At 39.7% G+C, this 14,566-nt stretch overlaps 1 protein-coding gene across 3 annotated transcripts; it reads left to right on the forward strand.

Annotated features, from left to right (window-relative positions):
* The first annotated feature begins 1,406 nt into the window (after nucleotides 1–1,406).
* On the forward strand, nucleotides 1,407–13,623 carry trib2 (tribbles pseudokinase 2). Of its 3 annotated transcripts, none has more exons than XM_048531176.2 (3): nucleotides 1,407–2,671; nucleotides 3,313–3,605; nucleotides 10,515–13,623. In XM_048531176.2, the coding sequence occupies exons 2-3, from the start codon at nucleotides 3,451–3,453 to the stop codon at nucleotides 10,987–10,989; spliced, it is 630 nt and encodes a 209-aa protein (XP_048387133.1). In that variant the 5' UTR covers nucleotides 1,407–2,671; nucleotides 3,313–3,450; the 3' UTR covers nucleotides 10,990–13,623. The 3 variants fall into 3 exon arrangements, with proteins under 3 accessions (XP_048387133.1, XP_048387132.1, XP_048387134.1); XM_048531175.2 differs by having other exon boundaries at nucleotides 1,408–2,906; XM_048531177.1 differs by having other exon boundaries at nucleotides 1,416–1,517.
* The last annotated feature ends 943 nt before the right edge of the window (nucleotides 13,624–14,566 follow it).

Genomic DNA, 14,566 nt, shown 5'->3' on the forward strand with positions numbered 1-14,566 from the left:
AGAAGCATCAACAAACTATACAGCAATTTCAGGAAGTGATGCACACAAGACACTATATATTACATCTTATTTTAGTAAGGGTGCTATTCTCAACACACTAAGTAACTTATATAAATATTGCTGCTGGACACCTTCCAATTCAATCTTAGCAATATAGTCGATGGCTACAGTACAGAACTAAACATTAAAATACACATTTATTCTTTTGTTCTGTAGAAGTGTCACTGGACCCAAAATTCTGACTACTTTCTCTCCACAATGCTGCTGAGTTTTGCCAACAATTTCTGTTTCTAATTTCCAGCATCCATAGTTCTTTGGTCCTTTTTCTATTAATCATTTGTGGCAAGTTTCCATTGCTGGCTGGCCAGTATTTATTGACTGTCCCTAGCTGCCCTAGAGGTGGTGGTCAGCTGCCTTCTTGAACTGCTGCAGTCCACTTGACCCCTCAATGCAATTGACTTCCAATATTTTGACCCAGTGACAGTAAGGGACGGTGGTATATTTCCAAGTCAGGATGGCAAGTGGTTTGGAGGGGAGCCTGAAGGTGGTAGTGTTCCCACGCATCTGCTGCACTTGTCCTTGTAAATGCAAGTCATTGTGAGTTTGGAAGGTGCTGTCTGACGATCTTTGGTGGATTTCTGCAGTGCATCTTGTAGATAGTACACGCTGAGCGTTGGTGGCGGAGGGAGTGGATGCTTTTGGGCTTTTTTTGAGAAATGCACGCAATACTTTTAATAAACTGCATGAATTGGAAGTTGGGGGGGAGGTAAGAGATTTATTGCATGTACCTGGAACTCTTAAAACATATGTGGGGGAATATGCTGCAAATGCATGACCATGGGAAGGAGGGGAGAGACCCAATAGAAAGAATGCTGTTGCCTGTGGCTTTCTTCCTGCTGCCTGCATTCCTCGGTGTATTGCGCAAGATTGCCCTCAGCATTCACCTCCTCTATGAATAACTATGAATAAAGAGACGCAGCTGCTGGGGATCAGGTTGCGAGCCGGCTCGCCCAACCCTCCGAAATCCTTCCGCCGCTTCATTGAATACCAGAGTGGAGAGAAAATAGCGCGACCCCCCCTCCCCCCGGAGACCCGGCCGTTGCAAATAATGAAAAAAACGCAAAAGCATATCCTGGCTTTGCATTAGCACCCTCGGGCTGCATGGCGCTGTGTTACCGGGAAAGCCCTGGCGCTAGAGGGGTATGAAGCTCCCTCTGCGCGCCCCCCCCATACAAACAAAAAAACTCCTTACACACGGCGCGGAGGGATATCACCTACTTTCCCGAGAAACCTGATCAGCAGCGGTGACGTAAGGGCATTGATTGACAGCTGAGACGACCAATGGGCTGTGGGTCCCCGGGTGATTGACAGCTCTGGGGATCCGGGAAGCGGGCCATTGACTTATCAGGGTTAGTGTGAAGCGCAGTGGACCGCAGTCAGCGATTGCATTGAATGGGACGTACTGGGCTTGTTGCTACCGCCGCCGCCGCCGCTGACATTACTCAGATTGCAGCCACGTAAGTAATACACAGGCAGCGGAAAAGAAAGAAGGAGAAAAGAAAAGAATCATGCCTTATGTCGGCTGTTGCTGAAAAGGATCGGCCCCGTTCTACCGGGCATCCTTTTATCTAGTGCAAAGAAAAATAATTTGCAGATTTTTTTTGTTTCTTTCCGGGACGTTTTGTTTTGCAAAAACAAAAATTCCCCCCCCCCAAAAAAACAAAAGCAACGTTCTGCATCCCAAGGTCGTCATCTCAACAACTGTGCAGTTGCAAAGGCATCTGGAGTTTATCAGACTCGTCGCTGTTGCTTGGAAGCATTAAGACTGTTCGGTGGGAACACGATCCGATTGATCTCTTTTGTCCTTGACTTTTTCTTTTATTATATACGCACACTGATAGGTGCTTGCCAATATTGGAAAGTACTCGCCAGCCAAAGACTTTATTCTCTCTGTTTCTTTCATGAGTGCGTACGTGCAAAATAAATCTCCTTGAAAGTTGCACTTGGACGTTGCAAAGCAGATGACGAGAGGCTGAATGCCGTACTCTTGTTTGATGATAGTTTGAGGCTATTTTGTTTCAGCTGCATAGAGAGAGAAAGACGGCTACAGAGGGGATCGGACGCCACCTAGAGTCGGAGGCTGAGGAGCTGTGTGGGTTCCTCTGTCGGTCGCTACCTGGTTGGCTTGTAAGCGCTTCGGCCACTCTCACTCATTCACTCGCTGCGGCAAATACCCTTCCGTAACCACAAGAACAAAACGTTTTGTGAACTGGCGCTCCACTTCCCACTTCGACAAAAATCAGGGCTCTGATTGCATTGGGCTGCTCGCTCTATAAAAGCTGCATTTATATGACCTACCCGAACCATCTATGCAAAAGACAAAAGCTGTAGCAATAAACACACAGTCTGCATTATTCCTACAAATGGTGCTCATTTTAAAATAAAGAACTCATTTTGCCGCTACTGGAGGAACACACAAAGAACAGCTGGACCTACAAGTCTAGACCAAAGTGCAAGAGACGCTTCTACAGTTTGTGGATCTTTTTTTCAAATCCTTTCTAAACTACTGTCAACAAACGTAGTCGCTTGTCAGTAAAATCTTTTGTTTAAAGAGGACCACTATTTACAGCCACATGAACATACAGAGATCCAGCCCAATCAGCATTGTAAGGTATGGTCGATCAAGGCATAAGAGTCATCACGAATATGAAGAATTATCTTGTGTGAGGACTAGTGACTGCAGCCAAAGTTTCAGCCCGAACCTAGGCTCACCCAGCCCACCTGAAACCCCTAACTCTTCTCATTGCATTTCTCAAATCGGACAGTATCTGTTGTTGGAGCCTTTAGAGGGTGACCACGTTCTTGGGGCTGTGCATTTGCATAGCGGCGAGGAGCTTATTTGTAAGGTAAAAAAAACTGACACACACCATTACCCAGTGAAACACCATTCAATTCAGAATCAATGACGTGTGCGCACAGTGTAACATATAATACACTAGAGGCAAATGAATGAAAGTACAGTCTTTTGTTAACGAGATGTTAGAATTTAAAAAAAACTTGAGCAGTTGAATCCATTGAAGCTTTATGAAGTTCATACACTAATCCCCTTTTAGAAGGGGATATTAACTTCTAAGCTGCGCCATAAGGATTAGAAATGAATGGGCCATTGTATTTGAACTGTTTTTTAGCCGTAGGATCTGTGGTTTAATGTTAGGCAGTGAATATCCTGGGTCCCCTTTACCACTAATCTGTATCGCTACTCATTGGAATAGCAAGAAAGGATGTCACATTTCACTGTTTTTGTTTTCACAGGTATTCGATATTAGCCGATATCAAGAAACATTAGCACCTTATTTTTATCTGTCTGCACACGAGAGCATCAACCAGATAACCGAAATTTTGCTGGGAGAGCAACGATCATATGTTTTCTTTGAAAAGAGCCATGGGGATATGCATTCATTTGTTCGCACTTGCAAAAGGCTCAAGGAGGACGAGGCAGCCAGATTGTTTTACCAGATAACATCTGCTGTAGCGCACTGCCATGACAATGGTGTGGTCCTGCGAGATCTCAAACTAAGAAAATTTGTGTTTAAAGACGAGGAACGGTAGGTTTAGCAGCTAGTCCATCAAATATAACACAAAAGGTTCTGACATAGTGGCCCAGGAATGCAGTCAGCTCTGCATAAAATAACTGCATTTTCCCTTTAAACTGCTACACTCCAATGATCTGTTTTGTCAATGACGTTATATGAACTGGTAAATAAAGCAACTGGTTATGACGCTGTTGGTTTCTGTTTAGATAGAGGCTTTGGAGTCTGAAATCTCTCCCATAACCAAATACCCTACAACTTATTTTAAAGTTGACTTGAGCCTTTTTGTCCTCCGAGTGGGTCTCCTTAGATTTCTATCAAAGAAGCAGGATTTGTTCAATCGAATGTTAGATTCTTTTATTGTTGTGGGTTGGAGTGGAGGTAAGTGGTCAGTAGTGATATGGTATTATTTATTGAACCAGCTCGCACCCCAGCAGTCCTCAAATGTGAAAGAACACTGTAGTTTCAGCGCTCTGCTCCCTGGCCCTTAGCATGCTGATCAGGTTAGGGACTGTCACAACCGCTGACATTGCTGACACGGAAGGGCTGCTGTGTTACAAGATTCTGTGTTCTTCCCACGCAGTGAACCCGAGGTCGGAAACTATCTTGCAGCGTACAGTAATGGAAAGAGTCTGCTTTTATAGCTTTAACAGATTTGGTGCAGAAGAACCGATAGGGTTAACCACGTGCTTCTGTAGTGCATGCGAACTGGGTTTCACGTTTGATATCCCCCGTTCCCGAATCCGGGCTAAATATCTGCCCACTTTGAAAATAAAATAGTTTAATTGAACATGTGTCTGCTGTTGTCTTTGTTCCCTTTTAAACAGTCTGTAGCATCCAGTACAGTAAGGCATTTGCATGTATGTTGTATCTGATTAGTGAGTTACCTATGTCTCCCATGAATTATACAAATGTGCGGCCACTTAGTTGTGTATTGAAGAGTGGTGCTTGGATTCGTTTGGGGAGATTTGGGTGAGCTTACAAAGTGTATATTGCTGAAAATGAGCAGCAGTGTAACTGCAGTGAATACTGGTGGTTGGAATATATGTGTGGGAAAAGCAGTGTATTTCACCTGGAGAGGTTGCAGTGCATTGAGGATGAGGAATGGGATGCCCCCATTGTACATCTCAGCACTTGAGTGCACTGATCCATGTCTGTACAGTATAACCTCAGGACCACTGCAAGAGCCATCACTTTAACGTTAACTCCACTCCGCACTGCTGGAGAAAGAGCTGCTCGTTTGCAGTGTACAGTGGAATCATGCTTTCGACGGACACGTCTTATGTTGCAAATTGCATGTTTTGTTTTTCAAAGTTGCCTTGATAAGATCGGCATGGGGATAATCTGGCTTGTTGTGTGCACTTTGAAAACGGCTTCTGCACGTCGTGGTTCCTCAGCCTGCAGTCTGCAGCTCGCTGCCAAAGCGGGCAGTTTCTCTGTGCAGCTGCTAACCTAGAAACTGCAGCATTGCATTTAGCTCTTTTAAGATGTGGGCTGAGTGAGGTGAGGCTTACCCTAGTGGTAGGTTCCCCAAGTCTCTATGGCGACAGAAGCGTGTTTCAGCGTGTTTCTCTGTGGTCTCATTCACACAGCAATGGGAAGGCATTGACACACACGTAGTTTCCTCTCTGCTACCTAGACAGCTGTTTAGCGACAATCTGGAGAGGTTTATTTTGATTTTTGTTTTGCAAAACAAAAATTGTCATTGCTTTCTCCACATGCCCTTTGAAGACTGTCTGAGTGGAACCTACAGGAGTGATTGACTTTGACCTAATTTATGGATAAGGTAACACGGGTTTGCTCCCAGGGTCATCAAACAAAGGTTCACTTTTTTTTAATGGACCCCAGCTAATAGAGAATTGAATCCTACAATGAAAGCACTCTTGTCATCAAACGTTCAAACACTCCAATCCCTGTGGTGCACATGGTTCACAGGAAGACTTTGTATACTGGCAGGTTCTGCGTACCCTTGTCCACAGCCATCTGGGTCTGGACGAGATGAGGAAAACAGGAGACCGGAGTGACTCAGACTGTGAATGTGGAAGAGGTGTTGCCTTGTTATAGTTACTTAATAAAAGTTTAAACTTCGGTTGAAAACCCATCCAACAGGTTTCAAATTAATCATGTCCTTGAATGAGAAAAATTAAATAAATAGTTTTTAACAAACCCAAATTTGATGTAGGATGTTTTTGTTTTGCACTAATCTTTTGTCAGTGGTCAGTCAGAAATTCCTGTTTTTAAAAAGCACTTATCACCCAATATTTGATAACCTACATTGTTAGTCTACTGCACATCCTCCTCTATAAATGGGTACATGAGAACATATATATTACAAGTAACATATATTGCTGGCTAATGTCTGCACAACTGTTTTAGTGTTTGCTAGTCCCTCATTTGAATGGGAAATTGATGGCAGTGCTCACTATTTGCTGGTTCTTTGTTTATATTAGTTAAAAGGGGTATTGTTCCTATGTGCAAGTATCATACTGAGGTTCAGATCTGTTTCTAGTGTGAGCTGATAATTTACTTTGTGTGCAGCAAATTAACTAATCATTTGCTTGCACAATAAATTAGTCATTAATTCAATTAATGCTTTGTTAGGTCACTTGAGACATTAAATTAGCTTGTGGAATCTAGTGTTGAAAGTGAAATCTGTATGGATAATACTTCTGGATGTGAAAAATTTTCTTTTGTCAGAACGAAAATTTCAGAAAAAAGCATTGAGATTGCTTAATATGTCCAGCACAGGAAATATTGTATTAATTCTATATATCTTCAGAAAACACCAGCTCCCAGCAGTAAAATATAAATCAGGGTAATTTGGCTGTCTCAGTTCAAAAAATGTTTCTTGCTCAAGTTACAGTACAGTCCCTGTTCACTTTGGTAATTCAGATATCCATGGTTGCATTTTACTGTAAGCTTTTATTAGTTAAATATCTGTCCCGTTGCATAGTTTTTTTTCTGTAATTTTTAAATGACTGTCAATGGGAAAACCTTTTCACATGAACTGGCTGACCAAAAGTTCTCAGAATTCTTTTTGCGATATGTAGTCACAGAGTGGAACTGATTAAAATGAGTGTGGGAATCTTTTCTAACGAGAGCCTTGAGAAATATTCCTCAATGAATTAATGAATGAATGAAGTATTCCTTTCTAGGGCTTGAACCAATTCACCAAACTTCATACCGTGTGCCTTTTTTTTTAAACATTGGTATTTAGAAAAAATATACTTTTTAGACTTTGTGAATGAAGTATCAGATTAACAACAATCACAGTGTGAATCAAAGTAAAATATTCAAACTATATTGCAGCATAGGTTGACAATGGTGTATTCTGGGCATTAAGTTGTAACTAACTGTCAATTTGGCTATTACTAGGTATGTGATATAATTGTGGAAATAGTGTGCTAATTGTTCATTCATTGGGTCTTTGATTATTTGCATCTTTGATTATTTGACACATCCTGAATTTTGTTGCCAGGCAACAACAATGTAGATGCTGCTGAATCTCTCGTAGCTGGGAGCCGGTGATTCTCTAGATGGTGTAGTGCCTATTCATGGTATATATAAGAAGGGACTCTCACTTACCTCTGCCTTGTCTTAGGCTGGATAAGATGTGTCAACATAGGATGTCTCCAAATTCTGGCATAGCTATATGGCAATCAGTGTTATCTTCCCAAGTAGCTTTGCTGCAACCTGAAGTCATTTTCTAGATATTCAGTATTAATCTTGAAGTTTAAAAATGAAATAATGAATGTTGTGGTTATTAAAACCATTTTTCCAAATATCAATATCTAATCCCTGCTGACTGCAACAGCTCTTTGAAAACTGGATTTCAAAGTTTCAGCACGCTTCAAACATTCATGTTTGGAGTTATGCTAATTGTACTTCACTTTTTCTTTTAAAAATGTTTGTCAATGATTTGCCCCCATTAGCTGGTATGATCTAGATTGCAGAAGTTTCTGAACTGCTTGTGCAATGGTTTTAAGGATTCTTTTTATATGTTGAAGGGGTGATGGGTGACGACACAGTTTCTCAGCCAACCCCGTTTTGAGCAGCAGTAATGGGCTTGAAGTTGTATTTGAAAATTCTCAGAATAGACTTACTTCTGTGACAAATAAGGTTTCATTTTGCACCATTTGGGTGTCTGTTGAATAGATGTTCCATTTTCTTTTGCCAAGACTGGTTACTTACAGAGCAGTGAAGTAATTTTCTAACTTAGTTTGTTCCTCTTCAACTTCTGAGTGTAGTGACTCATTTTGATTTACAATTTGTGGTGCTTTGCGACTTTGATCACTGAGCAAAGTGCTGTTTCTGCTTGACTAAATGATGGAGTCAATGAGGAATATTATAATAACCTGGATCCCACTTCCACACATGCACTTTTTTTCCAACAGTGACCCCGGAAAACCGATCCTGTGGGCCTTTTATTTTGTCCTTTTTCTCCATAGAAAACCCAGCTTGATGTTAATTTCTGATTTAATCTATTGGAGACCAGAGGTTGAACTTCTGGAAATGGAACGCTTCATGCATGGGCATGTAGCTGTATTCCACGCTTACGATATGATCTCTGAAAGACTGAAACTGTGATAAACAGATGTGTAATTTTATAAAATAGCAGAGTTTGTTTTTAATGGTTAAAAATGTTTAACCTGAGGCAGAATTCATTAAGCCTTCCTCCCACTAGTCCACTGCTGTGCAAGAGCTGAATGTGCATTTAACCAGGGTACTAGCTGAGCTATAATGATTTCCAAATGAAGTGTAGCAAAAAGGAGCAGACTGTGTTCAGATAACAAAATATCTTGTCACATTCCTTTCAAAGTTGTGCAATTGCAATTTTATTTTATTTAGTTGTGGAATGGTGTTTTGAATTATTTGATTGAATAATGCTTTGTTTATTTGTAAGACTCTTTGTACTTGCAGAGAGCTGTCATTGATGTGGGAGTCTGCCCCATTCAGAGTAGATTGCTGTTTGGGAGCAAATTACAGCAACATCTATTTTGTTCATATACTCTGCTTCAACAAGCAATCCCATTGTTAGAAATATTGCCTGAGCATAAATGCTATATTGTGTTACTTTTAAAAAAAACTCTTTATTGCATGTTTTTGGTACATCTCTATGCTTTGCTTTGATTCATGTAATTTGGGCATGTGAGAGTGACAACAGAATGTGTCCATGCTTTAATATTCTAGGAACTGATATATCAAAGAGCTCATTCTATGACAGCCGGTGCTTCAAATTTCATCCGTAATCACATGCACAGTATCACTATGGAAACAAACAAAGTTGGCACTGCAAAATGCATGAAATATTATTTTGAATATTTAAATGCTGTTCTTTAGTGGTTCTGAACAAATTTTGTGTTGGCCTACCATACACCACATCAGAGGATGTGGAACTTCTATTTTTTTCAAATGGAACATGAAGTGATTTATTTTGATAGGAATAACATAGTATTGTACGTAGAATTGTACCCTTTATTTTGGAAAGGAGATCCAGGAGCCAAGGGAGCTAGATTTTTTTTGCAGATATCATTTAAAGGTGGCAGGACAGACTGTGGCCTGTTGATAAAGCATGTTGTATCTTTTGGTTTTATCATTAGGGGCATAGGTCCTTTGCTTTTGTACTGTATTAAACCCTATCTAAGTCTCTATTTTGGCCTCAACTAAAGGAAAGCATCAAGTTCTGGGCATCCTTTAGAAGGGATGTGAAGGCATTTGAAAGGATGCAGAACAGATTTATGAGAATGGTCCTAGGGATGAGGAATTTCAATTATGTTGGAAAAGTCAAGACTGAACATCAGGCTGACATGACAGTGATAGAGGTATTTAAAAGCTTGAGAGGTCTGAACAGAATATATAGGAAGAAACCGTTCCTGTTGCCAGAAGGAACTGGTTTAAAATGCAGTAATTTGCAGAAAAGAAATTGAGACACGAGCCAGGCCTTCTTTAACAGTAGGTGAATAGGATCAGGAATGCACAGCCTAATGCTATAAATTATTGGAACCGTGCACAGTTAAAGGGGTGAAGTGCAGGAAATATTGAATTATAAACTGAAGTATCAGTATAGTTCCATGAACAACATGGACATTTAATTTGTCTTGACTTTTTGGCTTTCAAGGAAAACAAGATACCAAGCTTTGTACTTGTTAACTTTTGAGCTGAATTTGTAATACATGGAAGATTCTGTAGTAATCCAATGTAAGATAGTGTTCGCTTCAGTATTGGTTATTTACTTATGAATTTTGTTTAAATATTGAATTTTGTTCAAAGCTATGTTGTTATACCTGTGTTTTTCTTTGTCGCCATGAAAAGAGAGCATCTGTACCTGTTGGTATAACTGCATAATTGTGTGGTGTGTTGTAAGCATTGAAAAACACTTTTTTTGATCCATTTTCTTCTTCCTATTCCTGAGGCTGAATTTTGTGCTGGAGGGGAGGAGGAAATCTGTGACTTATCTTGAAATTTGGATTTGGTCGTATCAGGAGCCAGAAGGAACATTTATTGTCACTGAATTTCCGTTTCGTGGCTTTTATGGTTAAAAACCATGTTGTTCAGCCCATAGCTTTTAAAAGTGGGATGGACAAATCTCAGTTCTCGTTATTGTAATAGTGGATATCCCTTGCTCTTAGGTCAGACTAGAATTGGTTTTTGATTCTTCCACTTAAATTTTACTAAAAACTGCGTATAATTAGTCAACTGTAAATGGGATAATGTCTGACAGTAGCTGTGTTAATGTGAAGTGCAGAAACTTCAAGTCTAGCATATTCAGGATTTACTTTTTACACCCATTCATTACAGTGTGTAAATATTCCAGCCTATTGTTAAAGTCATTGGTAATTCTTTTTTGTGTATTGGCAGTTCCTTTTGAATTTCAGAACACATTTGCTTGACAGGATGTGACGTTTTAATTTTTGCATTCTGTAGGACCCAAGTGAAGTTGGAAAGTTTGGAGGATGCATATATCTTGAATGGCGAAGTTGACGCACTCTCTGACAAGCATGGGTGCCCAGCTTATGTGAGCCCTGAGATCCTTAACACCAATGGCAGCTACTCTGGTAAGGCAGCTGATGTTTGGAGTCTTGGTGTAATGCTATACACGATGCTGGTTGGACGGTATCCCTTCCATGATGTGGAACCAAGCTCACTCTTCAGCAAGATTCGGCGTGGCCAGTTTAACATTCCAGAAACTCTTTCCCCACGGGCTAAATGTCTTATCCGCAGCGTTTTGCGTCGTGAGCCTTTGGAAAGGCTGACATCTCGGGAAATCTTGGACCATCCCTGGTTTGCCTCTGATTTTGCAGCTTCTAGTTCCGGATATGGTGCTAATGATAAAGAAGTAGCTGATCAGCTGGTACCTGATGTGAATATGGATGTTGACTTGGACCCATTTTTTAACTGAGTTTGCCCACAGTTTGGGTGTTGTCGAGAAGATATTAACAGCTGGTACCCACCACGTGGAGTCCTTCCAGAACTAATAAATGGTACCTCGAATCGACCTAGCTTGGAAGCAAAAATGGTGTAGATGTACAGTGACTTAACATGACTGAGAAGAGTGGGACGTTTAAGGGTTGACATGTAGCACAACAAACTGGGTGGTTCTGCTGTCAAGTTAGATTGATTTAGGAGGAAAAGGCAGTGTAAAATGTTGCAGCTTCTCATCTCATGGAGCCACGGAGAGGGCTGAATACTGCACACATAACTGTGCAGTTCATCACTCATTTTATGATGGTTACAAATCACAAATAGAAACTTAATTAGCCTTGACACAATGTAACACATTGGCATCGCACTGTTAATTATTTTCCTTCTCATTATTCAGGGAACGTACAATCCTATAAGAGTCTCCTAAATTTGTTTCTGATGTTTTAACATTTTATTCAATGTGTTTCATTTAAAAAAAATTAGGTGCACACACACCGACATAAAATGCGGGTGCTAAAGGAAATGCTTTTGTGTTTATATGTAGCTACTTTCATTATCTTGTGTAATTTTTTTCCTTCTGAATAAACTAAATATTGTCAGAAGCAGAGCATTTTAGCACTCTGTTCCCTAAGAGGGAATAACTCATCTGTTGCGTGTACAGTACTTCAGTGCAGGTTGGCAGGAGCTGTTGAAATGAAATATCATGTAATTTCACTGGAAGGGAACCCCTTATTGGCAAACATTCAGGGTTTGAAATATGTCTACTGGAACCATTGTACTAATATAGAGAAAATGTGTGTTTCCCAATATTACCAATAGTACAATCTTTGCAGGTTTGATAGTGCATTTATTTTGGACTTGAATATTCTACAGCAGTGCTAAGATATATTTTACATCTTTCCCCCATTACTTTTCCCTGCTCATTGGTCCTATCTCTATTGCTGCTACATAACAACATCCACTGGTGCTGTAAATGTTATGGCAACTAGGTTTAAACTATCATATCCCAGAATTTTTTCTTTTAACTTCGTCGTCTTGAAACCAATTAAATTATTTCTTTCCATTTTTAAGAAATGTGCGTGCATCCTTGCTGAAACAGTAGCAACAACATATACTGCCAGTGATATAAATATGCAGTAACAGCTTCTTGTTTTTGAAAGAAAGACTTTGTGAATACATCAAGCTACTTTCGGCTCTTATCGGTTGAGTTGGTGAGCAAGTAAACTTTGCAATATTTGTGCGCTTGTATATTTAATCAAACAAATACAGGACTTTTTACATGTGTAAGACTTAAACAACATACCTGCGTAAATGGTAAGCACTCTTAATTAAGTAATATTGCAATATAAATGAGCTTTGAACTAGCACATAACTGACCAACAAAATGGTTAGTTCTGTTTTTAAAGTTTTGTTTCATAGCTTGGACTAGTCAGTCTGCTCCAGACAATGCAGTTTTCTTTTAAATAAAATATACCTTTTGCATTTAAATTAACTGACCTGAAAATAACAGGAACGAGTGGCAATTGTTCCTTTTTTTCTTAGTACTTTTGAAAATTGTGCTTCCACCAGTCACCTACCTAGTGTCTGAAAAGACTGTTGGTGCCTGGACTGACCAACCATGAATATCTACCAGTGTTCTGAATCCACTTGTTTTGTAGGTTCCCTTTTATATTGACCTTGGTGTAGTTTAATTGCATGTGTAAAGCACTAGCTATTCATTTGCACAACTTCCCTTTGAATTGTTGTGAAGGCATTATGCATCTAGATTAAACTCGGTTGTCTGTTTCAGCAAAGTAATTTGAATAATAGCTTAGTAATTATCTCATGGTCTTATTGCCCTTGATTAAATAAATCATAAATATGACTTTTTAATGGACAATTCTTTTCAAGACAAGCACATTTTGTGGATTCTATTTGTAAAACGATTGAGCACAGACAAATCTGGCTACAGTGTTTATCTCAAACCCTGAATAAGTTGTAGCTTTTAATTTTAACTTGTCAAATTACTTTCTCTGCTTTCAAATTGCTATATATTAGAAATTTCTTACCTTGCATAACTTTTTTTTCCCCTGTGTTGTCTCTAGTACTTTGATTGTTTGATTACTGCCTGTACCAGTTCTGTGAAATGGTCATGTTCTTGGGTATGTATATGTGGACTCTGTAGTACGTATCTTGTTAACTTGAATTTGTGCTTTTATAGTCTGTTGCATGTACGTACAGCTACTTGACCTATTTGGCTTATGGATGCTATTGCCTGCGTTTCAGGAGAGCTTGTATATGCCAATTCAGAACACAAAAAAGAGGATGGTTCATTAAAAGTTCTCATGGGGTGGGTGGGGTGGGAATGTGAGGAAAGCTGCAGCTGATTTGCCAAGTTTTAATTTAAAATTTCTCAAAAATCGCGAAAAAAAAGGGAGTGAATTTATATTCACTCTGTGGATGGTGCTATGTTGAGAAGGACTACTTGTCTTTTGTTTCAGTGTAAAGTGGAAGGGGAACAGAGGAGACTGCATGGTGGGTTTTACTGCCTCTGGTGTTTGTATTGTATTTGGTTTGATGTTTTGTCCTAATCTTCTCCTTCAGTAAATAAATTGTGAATTGCACAACTAAATGCTGCTATTCTTTCTAAACTACCATTTACATGATTTTACTCTCTTGTGCCTAAAATGTGGAAATCCTCCAACCAATTTGAATGGCTCCAACTCTTTTTGATTTGGGGTGAGTGAAAAGGGAATACTGAGTGTTACATATTTCTTTTTAAAGTAACAGTGGGTATGTTTGGGCAAAGGCAGTACATAAATGACCATTTGGTTTTTGTGTTGTTACTTTTAGAGACTTCTGAAGACTTTCGTTTTTTCTATTTGTTAACCTGTACCAGTTCATTCATGCCGAAGTTTGTGCCAAGATTGTGGTGGGGAAAAATGGCTACTGTGTCTCCTATTACTGCAATAGTGAAACAGCAACAGAAATTGCTGGAGAAATTCAGCAAGCCTGACAGGAACTGTAGAGAGAAAACAGTCAATAGTTGTGAAATAAACCATGGAAGTAAACCTGAAAAAATTTCAAGTAGACCCAGGTCTTGAATTGCACCAACTGTGTCAGAGTTGTTTCTTTCCCATTTTGTCTTATACAATTGCTCCAAAACAGGGTTTTCTCCAGTACAATCAATTATTTGTGTCTGTTTTTGATGGCGCTCTTTAAGTTGCCAAACAGGTAATGTTTTATCATAATATACTCCTTGCGTAGTAATATGTATGTCAAATGTCTCCCTTTTGGAATTTGTTACTTCTGAAGTCTAAAGCTTAGAATTCCTGATCAAGCCAGCATCAGTACCTAATAAAAACCAAAAGAACTGCGGAAGCTGTAAATCAGGAACAAAAAGTTGGTGGAAAAGGTCAGCATGGTCTGGCAGCATCTGTGGTAGAGAAAATAGAGTTAATGTTTTGGCTACGGTGACCCTTCCTCAGTCACCAGACCCGAAACATTAACTCTGCTTTCTCCTCCACAGATGCTGCCAGACCTGCTGAGCTTTTTCAATAACTTTGTTGTTGTTC

The sequence above is a fragment of the Stegostoma tigrinum genome, chromosome 4, assembly GCF_030684315.1.
Source record: "Stegostoma tigrinum isolate sSteTig4 chromosome 4, sSteTig4.hap1, whole genome shotgun sequence".
Taxonomy (NCBI): Eukaryota; Metazoa; Chordata; class Chondrichthyes; order Orectolobiformes; family Stegostomatidae; genus Stegostoma; species Stegostoma tigrinum.